Below are 19,649 nucleotides of genomic sequence, written 5' to 3'. Positions count from 1 at the left end.
AGTAAAACCATGATTAAATAGCTTTTACTGCTAATAAGACTGGGAACAACGTATTGTTCTAAGTACTGGAAAGTAAACGGTTGCAGCAGTTGGAATAACTGTTGAAACAGTTGGATGGTTACAGTAAACAGAACATGGCCACAAATGTAAACAGAGGCAAGGAACAGATGCCATCCAAGGGATACAATGCCCTAATATTAGGGACTAGGCCATCACATAGCAGCACTCTGTATGCCAGAATAGTCTACAAGCAGAGGGCACCATGGAATAATATACTGTATTAACCATTATACAACCAGGAGAGATCAGCAACAGCCAGAAATAGCACAGGGCATGGAGAACTACTCCAGCAAGCTCTCCAAAAGAGGAGCTTTGTCAGTGTGTAACAGGCATAGATGAATTTTGGAGATGCAAGTCTAATGAGCTGAGTAGAGTAGACACATCACAAAATCACAAAGCACGTATCACAAAACATGTTTTAGTTATACAGCATCACTGTCTCACACACACAAAAAACACTCCATACACTGAGGCCATATTTGTGATGCATCTAATCCCAATCCAATTCCACCAAAGAATATTTGATAATGGGCCATTCTTCTTTTTTTTTTTTTTATCACTGGGCAATGGTGCCCTCTGGTGGCAAAATGTTGATGCTGCAGTAAGAAGCACAGTACCCCATGTTTAGAATCATAAAACTAATAGTTTTGCCCTTTTGTAAATTCACCTTCCATAATTGCAGAACAATTACTAAGAGCCACAAAATGTGACACTTTTTATGACTTAGCCTGGTCACCTCAGATCTGTGCTGTACAGCCAACTACTGCCAGTGTCATGCCAAACAACAATACAAGTTGCCTTAATAACGAACACATCTGGGGCGGCCAGGCTTGACTAGGTTTATATTAGTAAAGTAGTTAGACAAAAGGCAGTCATAAAGTGTTTGAGAGTTTATTATTACAGCCAACGATTTTCAATCCAAATTACTTTCCAAAATGCACAGCTATCAAGTCCCTGTACATAACAGTTGATATTCTGAGCACCGTAACAGTAAAAGGATGTAAAACAGGAATGTTTTTCCATCTCAACGTTTTTCAAACCTCCATTTTCTATTTTTTCTATTTTTTAAATAAACTTTTTTACTTTTATCATCAAGGTCCAGCTTACCCTTGTCTAGACCTGGCAAAGTCAATCGTGTTCATTTTTTTAATGAAATAATTTATTCATTTTGCAATGTTTTGAGAGTTTTACGTTTTTCAATGTTTAAATTTTTTTCTAATTTTTCTTCGGTGAAGCAGGTTTCAAAGTACGGATCTCCGTCCCTGAAACAAAACGTAGTACAAATTAACACCACACTGAAACTTAAATCTTTACTATCATACTTTACTATCTATAAATACAAAAGGGAGGACATGCTCAAAGAACAAATGTAGAATATACTCTGTAGAGGTACATAATGTGTTATAAACCAACCTTGTCTTAGACACTGGGAACTGGGTTGGGCCCAGATTTCTGTGCAGCCTCTTTAGCCTGGTGGGCCTGCAGCACAGCGACAGCCTCGTCGACCTAGAACACACAAACACATACACACTACATGAGTCCCAGTAATATGAACAGCAAGAGCCATCCAAATTAGTCTAGGAGTTAATAAGCCACTGAAATGCCTTCTTACTTAATAGTCACACACTACTAAGGCTCATTCAAATGGCTGCATTCAAATGATCGATGACACAAGCAAAGCCATGGGACAGTCACTGACCTTGGAGCGCAGGGACTCTGGGGACTCCAGCATGTGGAGCAGCTCAGAGTTGTCGATCTCCAGCAGCATGCCAGTGATCTTCCCAGCCAGACTGGGATGCATGTTCTGGATCAGTGGGAAGAGACGCTCACCTGGTGGGATGAACAATCAAAATCAGTTAAGCAGAGTCCAAACTACACATTTACTTGAGGGTGCAAAACCTAAATTATTTTTGACACTATAGGGGCTCACGTTCATATTTATATTTGTATAGTGGGGTTTACAAGATTATCCATCCCATTCAAATGTAACTGTCAACGAGAACCAGACACTAACAGAGGCACCACACATGATGCCGGTCAGACTAGCTTAAGAGTAGCTGTTGCCATTGTACCAGTCAATAGACTCACCCAGCATTTGCTTCTGTTCCTGAGGAGGAGCAGCGGCCAGCATGGAGGAAGTCAGAGGCTCCTGGCCCTGGACATGGACAGCAGGCTGTAGGGGAACCAGGGAGAATTAAGTCACTGTATAACTCAAGACATCTACAACAATCACACCTAAAATGTGCTTAAACTGGTCTTCGACTGTGATGTAAACTCACTGATCCTCATTATCAGTCAATAGTATGAACTACTTTCTCAGAATTCCTAATGTGACATTCCAACCTGAGACACGGAGCAGTCTACAGTGAGATGTTTACCTGCTGCATGGGGACCTGTGGCTGGGGGGCCATGTGCTGCTGGGGGTTGCGTACTCCAGCTGCGTACTTGTACTGGGGCACGCCACGCATTGGGGCGGCAGCTGCAGCTGCGCCGGCAGGGCGCTGTCCCAGGGCTTGGGTGGCTGAGGGGGGAAGAGGACGATGGTCACAACCAAGGGCATATTCAAGGTAAATGTTCTAATAGGGGTCGCAAAACTCATGTGCAGGGTCGCTTCACAAAGACCTACTCACCCATGCGCTGGGAGGTCATCATACGGGGCACCTGGGAGGATGTGGGCCTCATGGCGTTGAAGGTTTGGGGCCTGGGAGCCGATGGACGCATGGTGTTGGGCATGTTCTGGAAGTCTGGAAGCGGAAGATAAAGGAAGGAAATTGGGTGAGGCTACCTAAACATCTGCCATTGAAGGACATCAGCTGATTCACATCTGTCACATTTAAATCACCACATGATCACGACTGGGTACTTACGTTGTGGTCTCACACCCTGGGTGGCCCAGCGAGGAGTGGGTCGCAGCTGAGCCAGCTGGTTGGTGGAGTAGTAAGCAGCACGGTTCTGGGCCTGAGGGAACACCAAAAGGGGATGGTCAACACACTGTTCTCTACCGACAGAGAGAGTTCTCCACTAGCAACATGTCTCTGATAAGGCTGCCAGACACCACAGTGGGCTTGAGCCGCTCTCTGACCTGTGGAATGGCAGCCATGAAGTATCCAGATGGTGGGGCAGGCTGGTAGGGGTTGATGACTGGGTTGGGCACGGCACGGACGCTGGCCATCCTCTGCATGTACTGGTTGGTCAGATGGGCTTGGCGCTCTTCCTTGCGCTGGGCCAGAGCCACGTACAGGGGCTTGGTGGCCACGATGCGGCCGTTCATCTCAGTCACAGCCTTGGTGGCCTCCTCAGGTGAAGAGAAGCACACAAAGCCAAAGCCCTTGCTGCGTCCACCCTCCATCATCACCTAGAGAGAGAGAGAGAGAGAGGGGACAGAAGTTAACAACGCAGTAAACATAAAGGGTTGTGACGGTGTGACATTGACATTGGTTCCATGGTACAAAGATGAATAAGCCCAAATGTTGTTTGCCACAGCCCACGAAAACTCATCAATGCATACCCAACCCAGCATAACAGAAATATCAGTTTAATGGACAGAGATGGATGGATGGAGAGTATGATGCTGGTACCTTTGCACTGGTAATTGTTCCGAAGGGGGAGAACTCCTTGCGCAGGCGCTCGTCATCCAAGCCATCGTCCAGGTTCTTCACGTACAGATTGACACCCTGGTAGAGAGGAACCCTGTTTACTGAAATGTTCTACATCCCTAACATACATCAATGATCACCGTGGAGCATTGACTAATGTGACAGTATTAGCAAACCAGAGGCCCACAAACCTGGTATCTGGTCATGCGGTCCTGCTTCATCTGCTCGAACCGGCGTTTCAGCTCCGTCTGACGCTCTCCTTTCTTCTGGGCACGGCCCACATAGACCTGCCTGCCATTGAACTCCTTGCCATTCATGTCATCGACGGCCTGAGGACATCAGATAAGCTCCAATTAGATGCTGTATTCACAAGACATTTAAGCTCCCCTCCACATGTTGATCGTTTGGTCACAGTCAACATGCTGCCCCTGTATCTGTAGTCAGTAATCTGTAACTAGAGTAATTGCTCTACAAAACTGTACATGTACTTTGACTTTGTAATGGCTTTGTTTAATTACAGAGTAAGGATGTTTGTACCATGTAAGTACAATAATAGTACTGCAGCAATTACAGTGTAGTGTTACTACAGAGGTATAGAGGCAACTTTGTATGAAGTGTTAGATAGTAGGGATGCACCGATACCACTTTCTCATTGCCGACACCGGGTACTGGACTTTGAGTATGGGCTGATACAGAGTACCGGTCTGATAAAAGGCAATTTTTCCTTTTAAACAGCTGTATACAAGCTGTGTGCTATGCATGGCATCATTCTTGTCTATCTAAAATCAGTAAACACCATACATACATGACGTGAACATACAAACATGACTGAATTATGATACTGATGCTCAGTAGCAGATCGGTGCACCTTTGAAAATGTATGACATTACTAACCTTCTGGGCATCCTCATGCCTTTCGAAACTGACAAAGCCGAAACCCCTGGACTTTCCACTCTCATCAGTCATGACCCGGATACTCAGGGCTGGTCCTGAAACAGACAACATTTACCTAAACTTAATAAAAAGGTCAAACTAAGAGGTAAGCTGGGTAACACTGAAAACACATTTGGAAAACACTTACCGTATGCTTCAAACGTCGTTCTGAGCTTTTCGTCATCCATGTCGTCGCCAAAATTTTTGATGTATACGTTGGTGAACTCTCTAGCCCTGGCGCCAAGTTCGGCCTCGCGTTCTTTGCGAGATTTGAAACGTCCCACGAACCTATTGTGGGAAAAGGGAAAATAAAGATTTTTAGAGCTGAATCGTACATAGAAAGGCTAATCAACCAAGAGAGACACAGGGGAGGTGGGTGACACCTGATATCATACGTCAGTTGAAAAATATAACTTAACATTGACAGCCATTCTCTGTGGCAGCCATTTAGTTAATTAAATCAGACTAAAGGTAGGTACTTAATTGGACAAGGCAGCAAGTAAAACAAAGGCCACACAGCAATCATTGACACAAATTGAGTTAGTGAATGCAAAAATCAAACTCAACCAAAAAGCAAATACAGGACCTCTGTCTACAACATGTGAATGAATGTCACAGATTAACATGTCCTTTATCAAGTAGACAGTTCACACTTACACTTTTCTGTCATTGAGCAACATGCCGTTCATTTTCTCAATGGCTCTTTCAGCAGCCTCCTGGGTCTCAAAGTGCACAAAGCCGTAGCCTTTTGAGCCATTCTCATCACAAACCACCTTGGAGAAAGGACATTTGTGAGCATTTAAGCAACTGTTTTCCATCATGCATACTAAGAGGCACATTAACATGAACAATCTGTTTGACACCACTGCATTTAAGTTGCATGCTGAACAAAAGGCACAGCATGGAGCCACACACAATGAGAGCCATCTCTCCTGCTACCTTGCATGAGAGGATGTTTCCGAAGGCAGAGAAGGTGTCGTAGAGGGCTTTGTTGTCAATGGACTTGTCCAAGTTCTTGATGAAGATGTTGCCAACTCCACTCTTCCTCAGAGAAGGGTCACGCTGAGACCACATGATGCGCACAGGTCTTCCTTTGACGACATCGAAGTTCATGGTGTCCAGGGCACGTTCAGCTGAATAACAAGTTAAATCCGATCAGTCACAATCACTAGTGCAGCAGTTGTACTGGTCAGTTGTTGGCGTGTAGGGTGTTATAATGTGGATTTTGGGACACATTTCTCAGAATGACACTAACAAATTGTGTAATAGACCAGGGCTTAATGATTTAACAGATGGATGCGCGGGGTTTTAGCCACATTATCCCACAGTTTGTATTTGCGAGACGTGCAGTCGCATATGCTATCATCATGTTATATCTCCATATTCGTTCATTACTTAACCACTGAAGACCATGCTTTCGTCATGTAAACTTACCGTCAGCTGGCTGTTGGAAGTTAACGTAGGCATATCCAAGGGATCGACGGGTGATCATGTCCCTGCATACTCGAATGGACAGAATTGGACCAGCCGGGCTGAATTTCTCATACAACATGGCCTCGGTGATATCCTGGTGGAGATCGCCGACATACAAGGAGGCCATCGGGTAACTAGGCGCGCTGGGGTTCATGTCTGACGGTGGCGCGTGCTCTCAGACAGCACGAGGGTAAAAAAAAAATGTGTGGATAAAAACTGGACTATGACAACTGTGTCAAGCAGGCTGTATTCTTCAGAATTGTCACAGAAAAACGTAGGCGACGATTCGTTCCTTTGATTGCTTCAATGTTTCGATTTGCACGCAAGCCAAAGAGCAAGAACGCGGGCAAGATAGCTAGCTTAGCTAGGGTAGCGTTAGCGAATGTCGATAGCCTAGCTACACAATAGCTTGAAGAATAATTTCAGGGCCTCTGCAATCTTCACAGCTCGCTATTGTTAAACTAACAAATGCAATATCGACAATTCCAATAAGAAAATAGAATGTAAATGCCTTCGTTTAAGAAATTAGCAATAGCTATACATTTAGCGAGTTCGTTTGCTCAATTTTGCTCACCCACGCCTTCAACAATAATGCTATCTTGCTAGTATGCTAATGATAGGCCTTCTTCTTCTTGCTTTAATTCGCGTTCTGTTCACGTTCCTTGTTTTGCTTGCAAATCAAATCCTGCTTCACCGAGTTCTTTTTCTTACAAAAATAATGTTTCAGTTAATATTTCAGCTTTGGATATTTTTCATAATAATAAAATGTGTGCTGAGGCTAGCTCCGAAGCACACACCACGCAGAGGAATGGCAGGGAAATGAACGTCATGTGGAACTGGAGCCCAGACCAGATGCTGCGTCCTCCACGTTCGTTACGTCATTGTCGTTACATGTACCGGCATCCTTAGACATCCTTAGATGTTGATTTCAATTTATTTCTCGATGAATGTACCGAAATTGAATGTACCCCAAGATTACTCTATTTTTAATGTCATTGAATTGTGCATATAGTGTGCACATCATCAACGTTCCATCATCAATATTCCTCCCTTAGATGTCATTCATTTTCTTTTCTTATATCACAAAGGCAAAATTAAATGTTTTCCCTTGGAAAGGATTAATAATGCGCCAATGTCATTTGAATAATTTCCACTGAACGACAACAATTTGTGTTATATAATAAAGTATTTGCAGTAGATGCCTCTCAAGGACAGCTTTGAGACTGTGCTCCAACCGGTCAGCTCCAGCAGAGGGGGCAGTGAGTGTAAAACCCTGTGTAAAACTCAAAAGAACACAGCACAATGAGAGTAATACAATAAAACATGTAATCCCTTTCTCATTCATCCACATCTATGCATTCAATTGTCTTTGACACAACTAAGAGATATCCATAATTACAGTGAGAAGTGCCATTTCAGAGTGGTGGTTTACATTCATTATCTTTTATTAGAATTTAATAGCTACTGTATAAATATGATGTTTCCATCCTTTTTACATTTCATCAGTCTCTGATGACAATAATCCACAACGGCAATCTAACATCAGCTTTCAGAGAATTAATGTGAAGTCATTCTTTTCACTATGCCAATCCATGTAAATCTATGTATTTATATGTTGATTGTATCAATTGTTTGGCTGCAAATGTTTACAGTCTGAATAAATCATTCTATTGTATACACTCCCAAGAGTCTGCAGTTTCACCATGATTGGAGCCCCAGTGGTTGTGATAAGGAGTATTACTATGAAGTTGTGAACAATAGTCTGTCTCAGCCGACACCCTCTGTTCCTGAGAGGAGTGCTACAGTGTTGCTGTGCCCCGTGCATGTCAGGCATTCTACGGAGCCCAGGGGAGGTTTCTACTGAGGTCATGACTGATACCACGTCGGGTACAGCTCTGCCCCCGTTTATTTCACGTTCTGACACATGGCCACATGACTCCAAATAAGGACCTGACATGTTATACCAGGGGCCACTTTTCAGAACATTTGATAATCCAGATCAAATCTGTGTCTTGTGTTGTCTTCATTCTACCACCCAACCCCCCCCCCCCATAAGAACTGGTTTACCATTTGTTTTAAAAAGAAACTGAAACTGAATATATATATATGTGTGTGTGTGTATATATATATATATACATATATAAAATAATTCATTCAAATGTCATGTGATCATAAAAAGCATGAACTAAGTGAAAGGGGAACAGAATGTAACACAAAACATGATCATTTTGATCTGGATTTAATGTTCTAAAAAGCTGGCCCCAGTGGCTGGAAAGAGGTATAGCATACTGCGTCACTGTCTTCAGGATGCTATATTCTCTGCAAGCAAGGTTGGTTTTCCCTCATGAGTAGGTAGGTTTAATGCGTCTCTGCCTCTACATTCCTCTGTGGCAAGGCGCCTCGCGGAGCAGTCCCACCCACACCCTGGACTCAAGCAAAAGGCAGACACACCCAGCAGGCAGCATGGAGACTTCTCGACTACTCCCGCCTTGTGTGGGGGGAGGGGCTTACATATTTGTAGGGCAGTTGTTGAATTCATCTGGGCACAAGACAAGCAGGGTTTGGTTTGGTGTTCCAAGAAGAGCACACTGGTGATGTGACACCTAGACACCTTATTATAAAAAAACTAATGGGATCACTGATTGACCACCATTAACCATCCATTTACAGTTCAGTGTATGAAAGTGAGTGGACTATGAGATAGGGAGAGGACTTGTGAGAGAGCCTACTTTCTTCCTCCATGACTCATTCTCGTCCAGGCAGTGATTCAGAGGACACAGACGTTCAAGCCAACTCACAGCCCTGTTGGTTTCCTTATGGTCTGGATTATTCATGGAACCAACAGTATGTGACATGGTGTTGTGAGATTTTTAACACTTTCAAGTGTTATCTTGGCTACCAACTACTTGCCTTGTTTTACACAGAAGTCTAAATCAGTGTTCCAAATCCTGGCCCTAGGGATCCCAAGAAACACAACATTGTATCCATTGGAGACCCCAGGGTCTGGATCCAGAAACAGCTCTATACACTTTGTCTATTAAACACAGGTGCCAAGACACAGTATTTGGACAGTGAAGTTAGAACTGTAATTTTGGCTCTATACTTCAGCAAGTTGGAGTTGAGATCAAATGATCAATGTGAGGCAAAAGCACAGGATGTCACCTTCCCTCAATTTTAGCTTCCCCATCCAAATACTTAGAAGGGACTGTAGCCTCAAAGTTATAAACAGACTTCAATAGGAAAGTAAGAGAACATGGCTCCAAATTGATTCAGAACAGACAGCTTAAAACTTTTAAATTATCTTTTTATTCCACATACATGAAATTACATATTTCCCTCCAAATAACAGTTATGCTTGGGTGTTTCGTATGAAAATTCCAAAGACATGAACAAAGCTAGCCAGCCCGACAGCAATCTCCCTTTCCTCCCCGTTAACTATTTCTTAGCCACATGCAATTTAGGCAAGTATCAAAAGAAAAAGGAAAATAAAACAAAAACAAATCAAAAACAAATAAAAACCTTAATTGGAAAAGCAGTAACTAGATAAGCACATGGGAAAATCCTTACTGCTCTGCTTTTTCAAACAGTGACAGTATCAAGCTTGTGTGCTCTCTTTGTTCTTAAGTTTTCTATACCTCGTAATTGATACATAGAAATACAAATGATGTTAGCAGGTCACCCAAAATGAGGAATAATAAAACTTGAGCAAATGACAGTATTATGGAATGTAACCTCTCTGTTCGTCACGACCATGCCTGCTATCGACAGCCTCCTCTGCATTGCCACCTGTGCTCCTGCTGTCAGTTTTCTAGCTACACACAAACTGCTGTTGCCTCCCAGAAAGAGACTCTGATGTTGATGTGAACCACAGATGTATCAAGCAATGGTGTCAAGCACAAGATCGTTAACATGAATATACGTAAGAGTATACCATTGACTTAAAACTTAACTTGCCACATTGCATGAGTTTAGAACTTGCCCCCCTCACAACATTACATGTAACACCCTATTGCTCCCCCACACGAAAACAAGGTCAGCAGACAGGTCCCCATCCAAAACCCACGTCCCACCCACCCCCCTGCCCTCCCCCCTCCAAACCAAGCCCTGAAAAACACCCACAATGACTACAAAAAAAAAGTAAACCAATAGAAGTGAGACGCTGGTGACAGAACTAAAAAAAAGAGAGAAGCTGGACGATGAGGTGGTCTCAGTGTTGATGAGCTGGGACGATGACAGGCAGACAGGGACAAGGGATTCACTTCAATCTCTGCCCTCCTCGGCGTCCTCACCGTCACCCTGGTTGTCTGAGGTCCACAGCTATGAAGGAGGGGGAAAGACGGGTGTAAGCAACATATTCAAGCATTCTGTAGAACTATATGCAAATCACATGTCAGTAAAGCTAAGCCCGTAGAGGGTAGACATCACAGATATATTAAAATCTGACGATTCTGTGGGTATACATGTTTATTTATGCTTTCCATTTTTATCAGGAATATTAGCATTTTCACAAAATGGAAGTGAGACACTATTAACCCTTATTTGGATGTTATAATGACTAATAATCTCGGGAAACCAGGTAGGGCCTATGACATGCTTCATACTTACTGTCAAGTTGTCTCTCAGTAGCTGCATGATCAATGTGCTGTCTTTGTAGGAATCTTCACTCAGTGAATCAAGCTCTGCAATCGCATCATCGAAAGCCTGCAGGAGAATGGAAAAAAAACAAATGAGAAAAGATGTTTTCCAAACAAGCAGTCACACTTGTTTCCCACTTGTACATTGAGATGTAGACGTGTACAAAGCTCTCACGGTCTTGGCCAGCTTGCAGGCCTGCTCAGGTGAGTTGAGGATCTCATAGTAGAAGACAGAGAAGTTGAGAGCGAGGCCGAGGCGGATGGGATGCGTGGGCTGCATGTCTTTCTTGCTGATGTCAAAGGCATCCTTATAGGCCTCCTGTGAGAAGCTGATGATGTCTGAGGAGAGGTGAGCACGGCAATTAGTCGTGATTTATATTTCAATCACTCTACAAATCAAATGTTCAGACAATCCTTACAACAGACCAGGCTCTTATATCAGTGCTTTCAGCCAGAAATATAAATTGTTAAGTAGTGTTTCTGAAAAAAAGATTAGGCTTGAGCAAATCCAGGCATGTTCTAGGCAAGATGGAGAAGAACGCAAGCGTAACACCAAGCATCCTCAATGGAAGAATGGGGTACGGTCCTCTACTCCAGGCCTCTTGCTGTTGCCTTGGAAACAGGTAACATGAGAGCCACTGTGGCATACGCAACATCATTTTAGAAAGGCAGTCAAAACCAAAATCTACCTCATTGATTAGAGAATCCAGAAACAATTAGGACATATCTGATCTCCCCTGAACTGCAAAATGCACCATTGAGTAGACTTGTCAGTAGGAATGTCTTTATTAAGTTATATAATCAGGGAGGGTAGACAGCCATATAGATAAGATCTTGCTCCAGGCATAATACAACTATGAATAGTAGGAGTATGAATCTCATTCCGGAAGAGCATTCATTCAGTTGAGACCATTTCTGTAGCCAATAAAGAGGTGTGTAGATTTCTTCCTCTCCTGAAGCTTAACACAATGGACTGACTGTCTCACACAAAAGGGAACTGAGCCTTGTGTAACTTCCTCTGTTCCCACATTCACTGACTGGCCTCTGTGCTTCCTTGATCCATAATTCCTGAAGACTAACACAAAAAACCGTGACACTGGCAAACCAATGGTATTACTTTGTGTCCATGACAAAAACTAACATTTTTTCCCCCCAACATTTTTCCTGACCACAACAAAGAAAATGTAATAGTCTTGCCCAGCCTTTCACTGTCATTTTCATACGGTCACACCTTTGACCGTACAAAATCAAATAATTATCTGGCATTTAATAAGATGACGCTGTGGTCACTCAACAACCACACCTCTCCCTCCCACTGGTGAGTAATACCCTGGCTACGTCTGAGGATGTGCCTCTGCATGGGGTTAAACAGGGTTTAATGGGCGTGGCACAGGTAGGGAGGCTAACAGAGGAGGTTCTAAATATCTAAAGCCACAGAACACAGCAGAGTGCTCCGTACTGTAATACATAACTATCATTTCACAAAAACAAGAGAGGGATTCATGAAAATGGTGCAAAGTTGAGAGATATATACGATTACATAATTCATTCATTAATTCACTAGTGAGGGCAGACAGACTCACAAGCCAGCACCTGCTCCACCAGCTCTCCTGATGCAGCAGTACACAGGAAGCTGGCCGGCCGCTCCCTTTTCTCTCGCTCCACACCCCTCTCTCTCACTCTCTCTGCCACTCTGGCTCCCCTGGGAATGCCTGGCCAAGCTGCTCTGCCTGATCGCTGAGGCTTGTGTGTGTTAGGGCTTGTGCTACAGGGCCAGGCCTCTGATTGGTTTGTTGCCAGACTCAATGTGGATGTAAAAAGGGGGGGGATCTCTACACTCGAGATCTGTACGGAGCTCAAACCGTTTCCAGTGTTTGCACGCTCTTTCTTTTCCCTTTTAAATTGTGGTTAAACGAGGTCATCTTTTTGAATGTAATTCCACAGACAAGCTTCCACCATGTAATTTCCTGTGTTTTGGTGCAATGTCAACGTCTGAGGGGGGAAAACGGAAACACGATGCGAGCAGCCTCTCCTAAACTTAGACGGAACCATCATGTGACAATGATTTCATGAATGGTGGAGCAGGAGGGTGGTGAAAGCACACGCTACAAAAACTCCCTTTCCCATCAACTCTCCTCCTGATGTCATCAACTGTTCAAAAGACCTTATCGCAGGGCACAAAATCAATTACAGGCACTGTATGCCTACTGTGGTGAATGAGGGGTTGAATACTTTTCTATTTGTAACCAATGTCTTCTAATCAATATATGCATTGTGGCATGTTTGAGCTGGTTTCTGCTGTATCTGTTCGAACTAGTGTACATGCTTTTTTTGTTTTTTTACATCATTTCAAGGCTGTAATAATTTCAGTGGTGGGACAACTTCTGAGTGCTGATGGAGCAACCTCAGTCAAAGTGAAAAGCAGCTTGTGAGACGGCCAAAGTGCCAACAGACTTCCTGTTGAACATACAAGACACATTTAACAGGATCTTGCTGTCTTGGCCGTGGCCCTGCGTCTAATTGCAGGTGTGGATTACATCCCCTCACCATAGTTAATTTCCCCCCGTGAAGTACGTATCTATCTATCTATCTATAGCCGTCTGTTCCCACCTTCCAGCACAAACTCAACCCAACCCACACACTCCAGGTTGGCATAAGAGGGACATAATAGGGACTTATCCTAGGGACTTACTGGTTTTCTCCTCTCCCAAAGCCACCTCGGCTAAGTAGCGGTAGTAATCTCCTTTCATTTTCAAATAGAAGACTTTGCTCTCAGCTGGAGTAGCATTGGGGATGAGGAACTTGTCCAGGAGTCCCTGTGGAGAGAACACAAAGAGAGGGCAGTCTGTTAGAAAACATGCAACTTACACATAGGCACCGCAGTCAACAGTCATTTACATGTGATTTGTATATTAGTTCTGGGGATACATTACAAACAGTACTTAAAATGGACAGATGTGAGACAGAGCTCTGTAGGCCTCTGTAGGCCCCCCCGAAGAGAGCGGTGCCAGTTCCACAAACACATAGCTAGGTAGCTAGCGAACTCCTTAGATTTGGTTCACGTGAAATGAAGCTACCTTCGATAGCCTTGGGGTACAAGCCAGGGCTGCATCACAGATGAAGGGGAGGGTTGGGGAGAATAGACTGAACTCCTGACTAGCTCTCACAGTGGAAGTAGGTCAGCGAGCCTGCTCAGATCTACAGCACCCTCATTTGCAGCTCCGCTAGCCTACCTCCAGACACGACGCCGTACATATACCCAACCAGCAGCACTGTGACACCTCTGAAAAACCACAGCTAGTAACGTGTTAGGAATGTGTTCACAGAGCCTAACCTACGTGTTCAACTGTAACTGAAATGTTACACCCTTAGACTGCTATTCTGTCGCATAGGCCTTGGTGTTGGTAGATGAAAATCAGACTTGCATTCCAAACCGGATCTCCACCACACTGTGAGATCTGTGGGGGATTGGCAATACTTAGTCATGTGCCACTCATGCAAGAGAAGCACAGGGAGGCCTTTGAGAAGAAATTCATTGCCCAATAAACCAGAGCAGGGTCATCTGCGGCCGACATACTGAATCAAATTAATATCAGTCAGGGTGTCCATCATATAAGGCTGCTGCATGTCCTCCGGAATGCAGCGTTAGGAATGTTATGCAATGACACGCTGTGGATAACATTAGATTACATAATGTCCTCAAGGCAAAGGGCACATTCCAACAAATGGAACCATGACATCATACTTACTTATCCACAATTTCAGAGAAAAGTCACAAAGTGTTCTTTTTTTAGGTAGCCTATACACTGCCTAGTAAATATGTTTCTGGCCCATCTATTTTGCAGTGTTTTACAGTACAAGTCATGGTAGAACTCATACACACGACGGTGGTTTCCACACGGGAAAAGAACCAGCGGATAGCGTTGGGGAGTCAACTACTTGGACTCAGGCACACGACGCACACCAGAGACAACAATGAGAGACTACTGTGTGTGGAAGGGGAGGAGTCAAATGAGGCCTCGACAACACATAGTTGTTCAGAGAGAGCAATAGCCCCGCCCTCCCCTGGGCCAGCCCCTTGGGGGGGATAGTGAAAGTGACCTCGTCCTCCCCCTCTTCTCAGCATGCCTGTGCGAAAACTAAGGTGGAGGTCAGTGGCGCAGAACGGTGGCTCAGCTGCTGTCATTATGGGATTATAACCCGGTGACTCACCCGGACAGCTAATGCACTGACGGCCTCAGCGACAACGGCAGTTGCTACACCCTGATGAAAGCCAATTCCACTCGCAGTCGGACTACACACCACGGGTCAGGTTGCCCCCCGCTGGGTGTCCTTTGTTTCCCTATACACCCCTCAGAGAGGCTCCCAAGAATTACATAACAACCCAGACTAACGCATGGTCTATGAAAGCTCTCTCCCTCTCTCTCTCTCATAAAGCCAGGGAAGGTTCAATTAATCAACCAAAGACATTCCATTATTCAAGACACCTAGACACTTTGTTGAACTTCCCAAAATGTTGCATGAGCAGTATCTCAGGGCTCCATATTGGAAAAGTCACAACCATGAAATAGTGTCAGATAAGAGAGAGAGGAGGGAGCACCCAACATGTGGCCTTCTAGCCACTCCCTAAACTCAGCTTGCTGTCTTCGGTAGCTAAGAACATCAGTCCTAAAAACGACGTCCACAATTCTACATATAGGCCTAGTTCAAACCAACACTAAACTACACTCAAGTGGGAACATTTACATGTTTGTACTGCACAAGGGAATCCATCTTCCTACGATGTCTACTATCTCACATTCCCATCTCCTGGGTAATATACTGCACATGGATCATCATCAGACGTCACCAGAAAGATATGATCAAACAAGGAAGTTTCATTCCACAGCCTTGAGACACTCGTATATATATATAACAAAGTCTGGTAGACATAACCTGGAACCACTATTAGAGGAGGACCCACTATCTATTGCCCCATCCTGATCCAGGACTACTACTATGCACCTATGACACCACTCATTCTCAGGGCAACTCCCTGTTTCAACACAGGGGCAAATGAGATCAGAAATACACTAATGAGCTTGGATAGAGGAGGCCCTTGATCATGACAGGTAATTAGAGCAAGCACAACTGACATATCTGGATTACTGTCAAACTAATTGACAAGCAGAACTAAGGCATGGTTTTGGAGAAAGGCTCAGCACCTGTTGTCGTAAAATGTGACACAGCAAACAATCTGATGGACATTAAAATCCCAAGTGTAAAGATTACACACCATTTTGGTGTGGATTTACTTGGTGGTAGAAATTACAGTTACCCCCCTTTGATCTGGATGAAAGAAAGCAAAGTAGTCCCCAAAGGAACCTTGGAGCAGAAAGGTGACCAATCTTACCAGCACATCATTGCAGATCTCCTTCAGTTCCTTCTCAATCTTTTCCCTGTACTCTTTGGCCATGGCCTGTTTCTTGTCACTGCCCTCCGTTTTCTGCTCGATGCTGGAGACCACTCTCCAGGAGGAGCGCCGGGCGCCCACCACGTTCTTGTAGGCCACGGACAGGAGGTTGCGCTCCTCGTTGGACAGCTGGCTGCCCTCCTCCGTCACCGCCTTCATGGCGGCCGCCATGTCGTCGTAGCGTTCCGCCTGCTCCGCCAGCTTGGCCTTCTGCACAAGCTCTTTCTGGGTCACCTCGGACTTGTCCATGGCTACTCAGTACTGGGGAAAAGAAGGGACATATTTTAGCATGATTATTACAACACTTGCTGTGACTGTGTTATACCCTGACAAGCTAATGTAAATGGTGCCCTCAAACTTTTCATCCAGCGCTGTTACACAAACTAGCCTTCAACATGCAACAGAGAAACTGGCAGCATCAGTCTGGGGAACAGCATACACATCGGACAAGCGATCTTTACCTAAAAGTGAACTTAAAATTAAACAAAAGAATTTTCAGACCTAATCTATGATATTAGAGTGTTATTATGCATATAACTTCTTCTACACAATTACTATAGACCTCGGGGTGGGTGGTGGGGGTAAGCAATGGTCCTCTCTCAAAGACAATGACTTTAAAAAAAAATGAAACACGTCAACATGTTCACACGATATAAATTCACATAAGGGATCCACAGAGTAGACAGCAATCAGAGGTCCAGAGAGATGGGGAAACGCATCATCTTCAGTGAATCAATACCCTCTACATCCGCTCGCACCATGCAGGATGGCCCACGGGCCTTTGCTTACTCTGACAGCAGTCAAACTCAATCAATACCTTATTTTCCATTCCTGCATGTACATGTAGCACTGCGTTCTCAAAACCCGAGAGCAAACTAGCAACCTTTACAAGACCCAATAACTTCTTCCACCCGTACCATCACATAATCAACAAGCAGCATGACGCCCATAGTCACACAGGAATTAGCCTTGCTTTACACTGCAACGAAATATTAATTCATCAAATGACTAAAGAATGGAAAGAATCTATGGCATTCATTCCAGAATCAAACTCAAGCTAGCGTGAGGGGGTAGGGAAAAACGCGGATGTGCGTTCACTCCTCACCACACCCATCTGATCTGTACCTGTTGGGTGATTAGCCAGCTAGCTAGCTAGCCTAGCGTCATTTTCACACGAAGGGCTGTGTGAGCTAGTACTGATAGCTAGCAATCTGTGGTGGTAAACTCAGACGTCTACTATATATGATGTTAGCTTCATAATTGAGCTAGCTACACAATGATGATGGTACATTACCATCACGACTAGCGTATGACTGATGCGGAAATTACTACCCGGCAATGGGTACAACCAGACGTGCCCCGCTAACTAGCCAGCCAAGCTCGCGACGCGTCGTGAGGGTTGTCTGGCGAGCTGTAACTACCATCATCCATGTTTAACTAGCCGGCTACCCGTGGAAGTAAGCCGTTCTAAAAACTTGCTACTGCCTGGAAAAATGTGACAAGTGTTTTCCTCGTGACCCGCTTCAAACAAGGCGACATAGGCCAGCAATTTTAGTAAAAAAAAAAAAAAAAAATCGACGGGCATCAGTGACAGCTAGCGAGCGCGTTGCGTTAGCTGTCAAAATGCTGCCATCAATGAAATGCAACGTTGAAGGTATACCGATTTTGACAACTTGTGCTAAAAGAAAAAAACCCTCTTCTCAAATCTTGCTGCCATCTGTAGCCACACCGAAACTGACACAACACTCAAAGCTACTACAACCTCCTCACCCACACGCAAACGCTGTGGCTAACCAGCCATTGTTCTTGGTTGGCTATTGCTAATGCTAACCGACAAAGCTACCCATAGTCCAACATATAACATATTTATCCTTTGCTAGTATTGCGGACTATATATATTATGACAGAATTAACCGTACTACACGTACACCTGTTATTTTTGGAATGGAAGATGTTCTCTTACCTGAGTGCTAAGAGATAGTGGTGTTCTCGGTCTAGCTAGCTACGTTACACAGCTGATTCTCTCACAACCCGTCGGTCTCGAAGTAATCCACGGGGTTTCCCTCCAATCACACCAGCCCGAGAAGCAGGGACGGAGCAGGGGGTGTGACGTCAAAGGATACCAAGGCAACGGATGATTGACGTGATGGTTTATAGATGGTGAGAAACTCGTACACCCATTGAAGTAGAATTAATTAAATTCTATGGAAAGACATCAACAGAAAATGTAGGGGATTTTGCAATGTCATGTGAAAATGAAGGGGGATCAACCTTGTTATGAGGCAAGCACACTACCACCTGTGGCATTAAGATCCAGACCCTAGTATGCTTATGCAGGGATGCTCTTGAAAAGCATTCTATGCGCAAACCTGTCAACAGGGGCACACTCTGGGGCCTGAGAGACCGGGGGAGTATCCCACTCCTGCCATGAATGTAGAAATTGAGGGGAAAGAGTCCAAGCACACTGTCACCGGTGTCAAACAAATCCAGAACTTTTGGCCCGGGGCCCTAGGAAATACACTAACATACAACACTCTGTGTTGTGTTATTGTGGGGTGCTGTATGTGCTGTTTGGATGTATTTATTACTGCCTACTGACTGCCTCTACTACCCGTCTGGGATTGATAAAGTTGTATCGAATTGAATACAAGGTGTCTATGCTTATGGCTATTGCCAAGTATGCACTGAGAGACCAAACACCTCAAGTATTAGGTGATTGTGATAAGTGTTCAATTAATTATGACCATGGTATACTCATGACCTACTCACAAGGACAAAATCATAGACTCTTATATAGTGCACATGTACTGTATCTGCCAACACCTCAATAATATAATGTGTGGTATTTGTCAATAATATCTTGTGGGGTATTTGTGATGTTGAGAACACCACAAACTAACTAGAACACAGGACACAGAGAGCTTTCCTAATAGAAGTACTATTTCTGCGGTCTAGCCGGTTTCCATGGGGAAAGTTAATCTATTTTTACCTTGTCACATGTTCTCCCCTAAGACCGTGATATCAAGCCAGTAACCTATTTAAGGCAAGATCTCTGATATTGGCAGTACAGTTTCAGACTAGAAACTGATATTTATTACTGTGAGCGTAGCACAAACCTATTGGGAAAAGTCCACTGGTTACGCACAGTAGAAAGGGCTGTGAGCACATTGGGAGGGAGGTTTGAGATAAAGGACGGGTGAGGCAGTGTGTGTTGTTACATGACTGGTTGGGTAGGTTTTCTCCCTTCTGACAGCCACACCCTGTGAAGCACACACCCAGGAGTAGCAAGTGGCACTCTAACAAAAGCCAAAGTAATTCTCAGAGATATTTCCCAGATCCAACTAGGCTTTGGGGACACTTAGTCATGCATTCCCATAGCACAGTAATGTCTATCATTTAGATAACATAACATGTCTATCTGTTACTTACATAACAAACACATTAAAATGAAAAGAAATCCCAAGTTCACGTTCACGTCCACGTCCACATCCACGTTGCTCT

General features: G+C 44.2%; 2 protein-coding genes across 2 annotated transcripts; both read right to left on the bottom strand.

Annotated features, from left to right (window-relative positions):
* Positions 1-935: 935 nt before the first annotated feature.
* On the bottom strand, positions 936-6,871 carry LOC310811255 (polyadenylate-binding protein 1A). Its single transcript, XM_083679368.1, has 15 exons — positions 6,024-6,871; positions 5,529-5,722; positions 5,247-5,362; positions 4,738-4,877; positions 4,551-4,645; positions 3,848-3,985; positions 3,639-3,734; positions 3,143-3,415; positions 2,928-3,018; positions 2,691-2,804; positions 2,439-2,581; positions 2,149-2,233; positions 1,760-1,890; positions 1,474-1,566; positions 936-1,322 (listed from the first exon to the last, which is right to left on the bottom strand). Exons 1-14 carry the CDS (start codon positions 6,214-6,216, stop codon positions 1,480-1,482), a joined length of 1,896 nt encoding a protein of 631 aa, XP_083535494.1. The 5' UTR covers positions 6,217-6,871; the 3' UTR covers positions 936-1,322; positions 1,474-1,479.
* A 2,478-nt stretch (positions 6,872-9,349) lies between these two features.
* LOC310811480 (14-3-3 protein beta/alpha-A-like) lies at positions 9,350-18,216 on the bottom strand. Its single transcript, XM_083679656.1, has 6 exons — positions 18,112-18,216; positions 16,089-16,409; positions 13,389-13,512; positions 10,872-11,035; positions 10,668-10,763; positions 9,350-10,379 (listed from the first exon to the last, which is right to left on the bottom strand). Exons 2-6 carry the CDS (start codon positions 16,395-16,397, stop codon positions 10,323-10,325), a joined length of 750 nt encoding a protein of 249 aa, XP_083535782.1. The 5' UTR covers positions 16,398-16,409; positions 18,112-18,216; the 3' UTR covers positions 9,350-10,322.
* Positions 18,217-19,649: the final 1,433 nt, after the last annotated feature.

The sequence above is a fragment of the Argentina silus genome (assembly GCF_951799395.1).
Source record: "Argentina silus genome assembly, chromosome: 10".
Taxonomy (NCBI): domain Eukaryota; kingdom Metazoa; phylum Chordata; class Actinopteri; order Argentiniformes; family Argentinidae; genus Argentina; species Argentina silus.
Note: the sequence above shows the minus strand (reverse complement) of the source record. Positions and strands in the feature narration are given on the sequence as shown.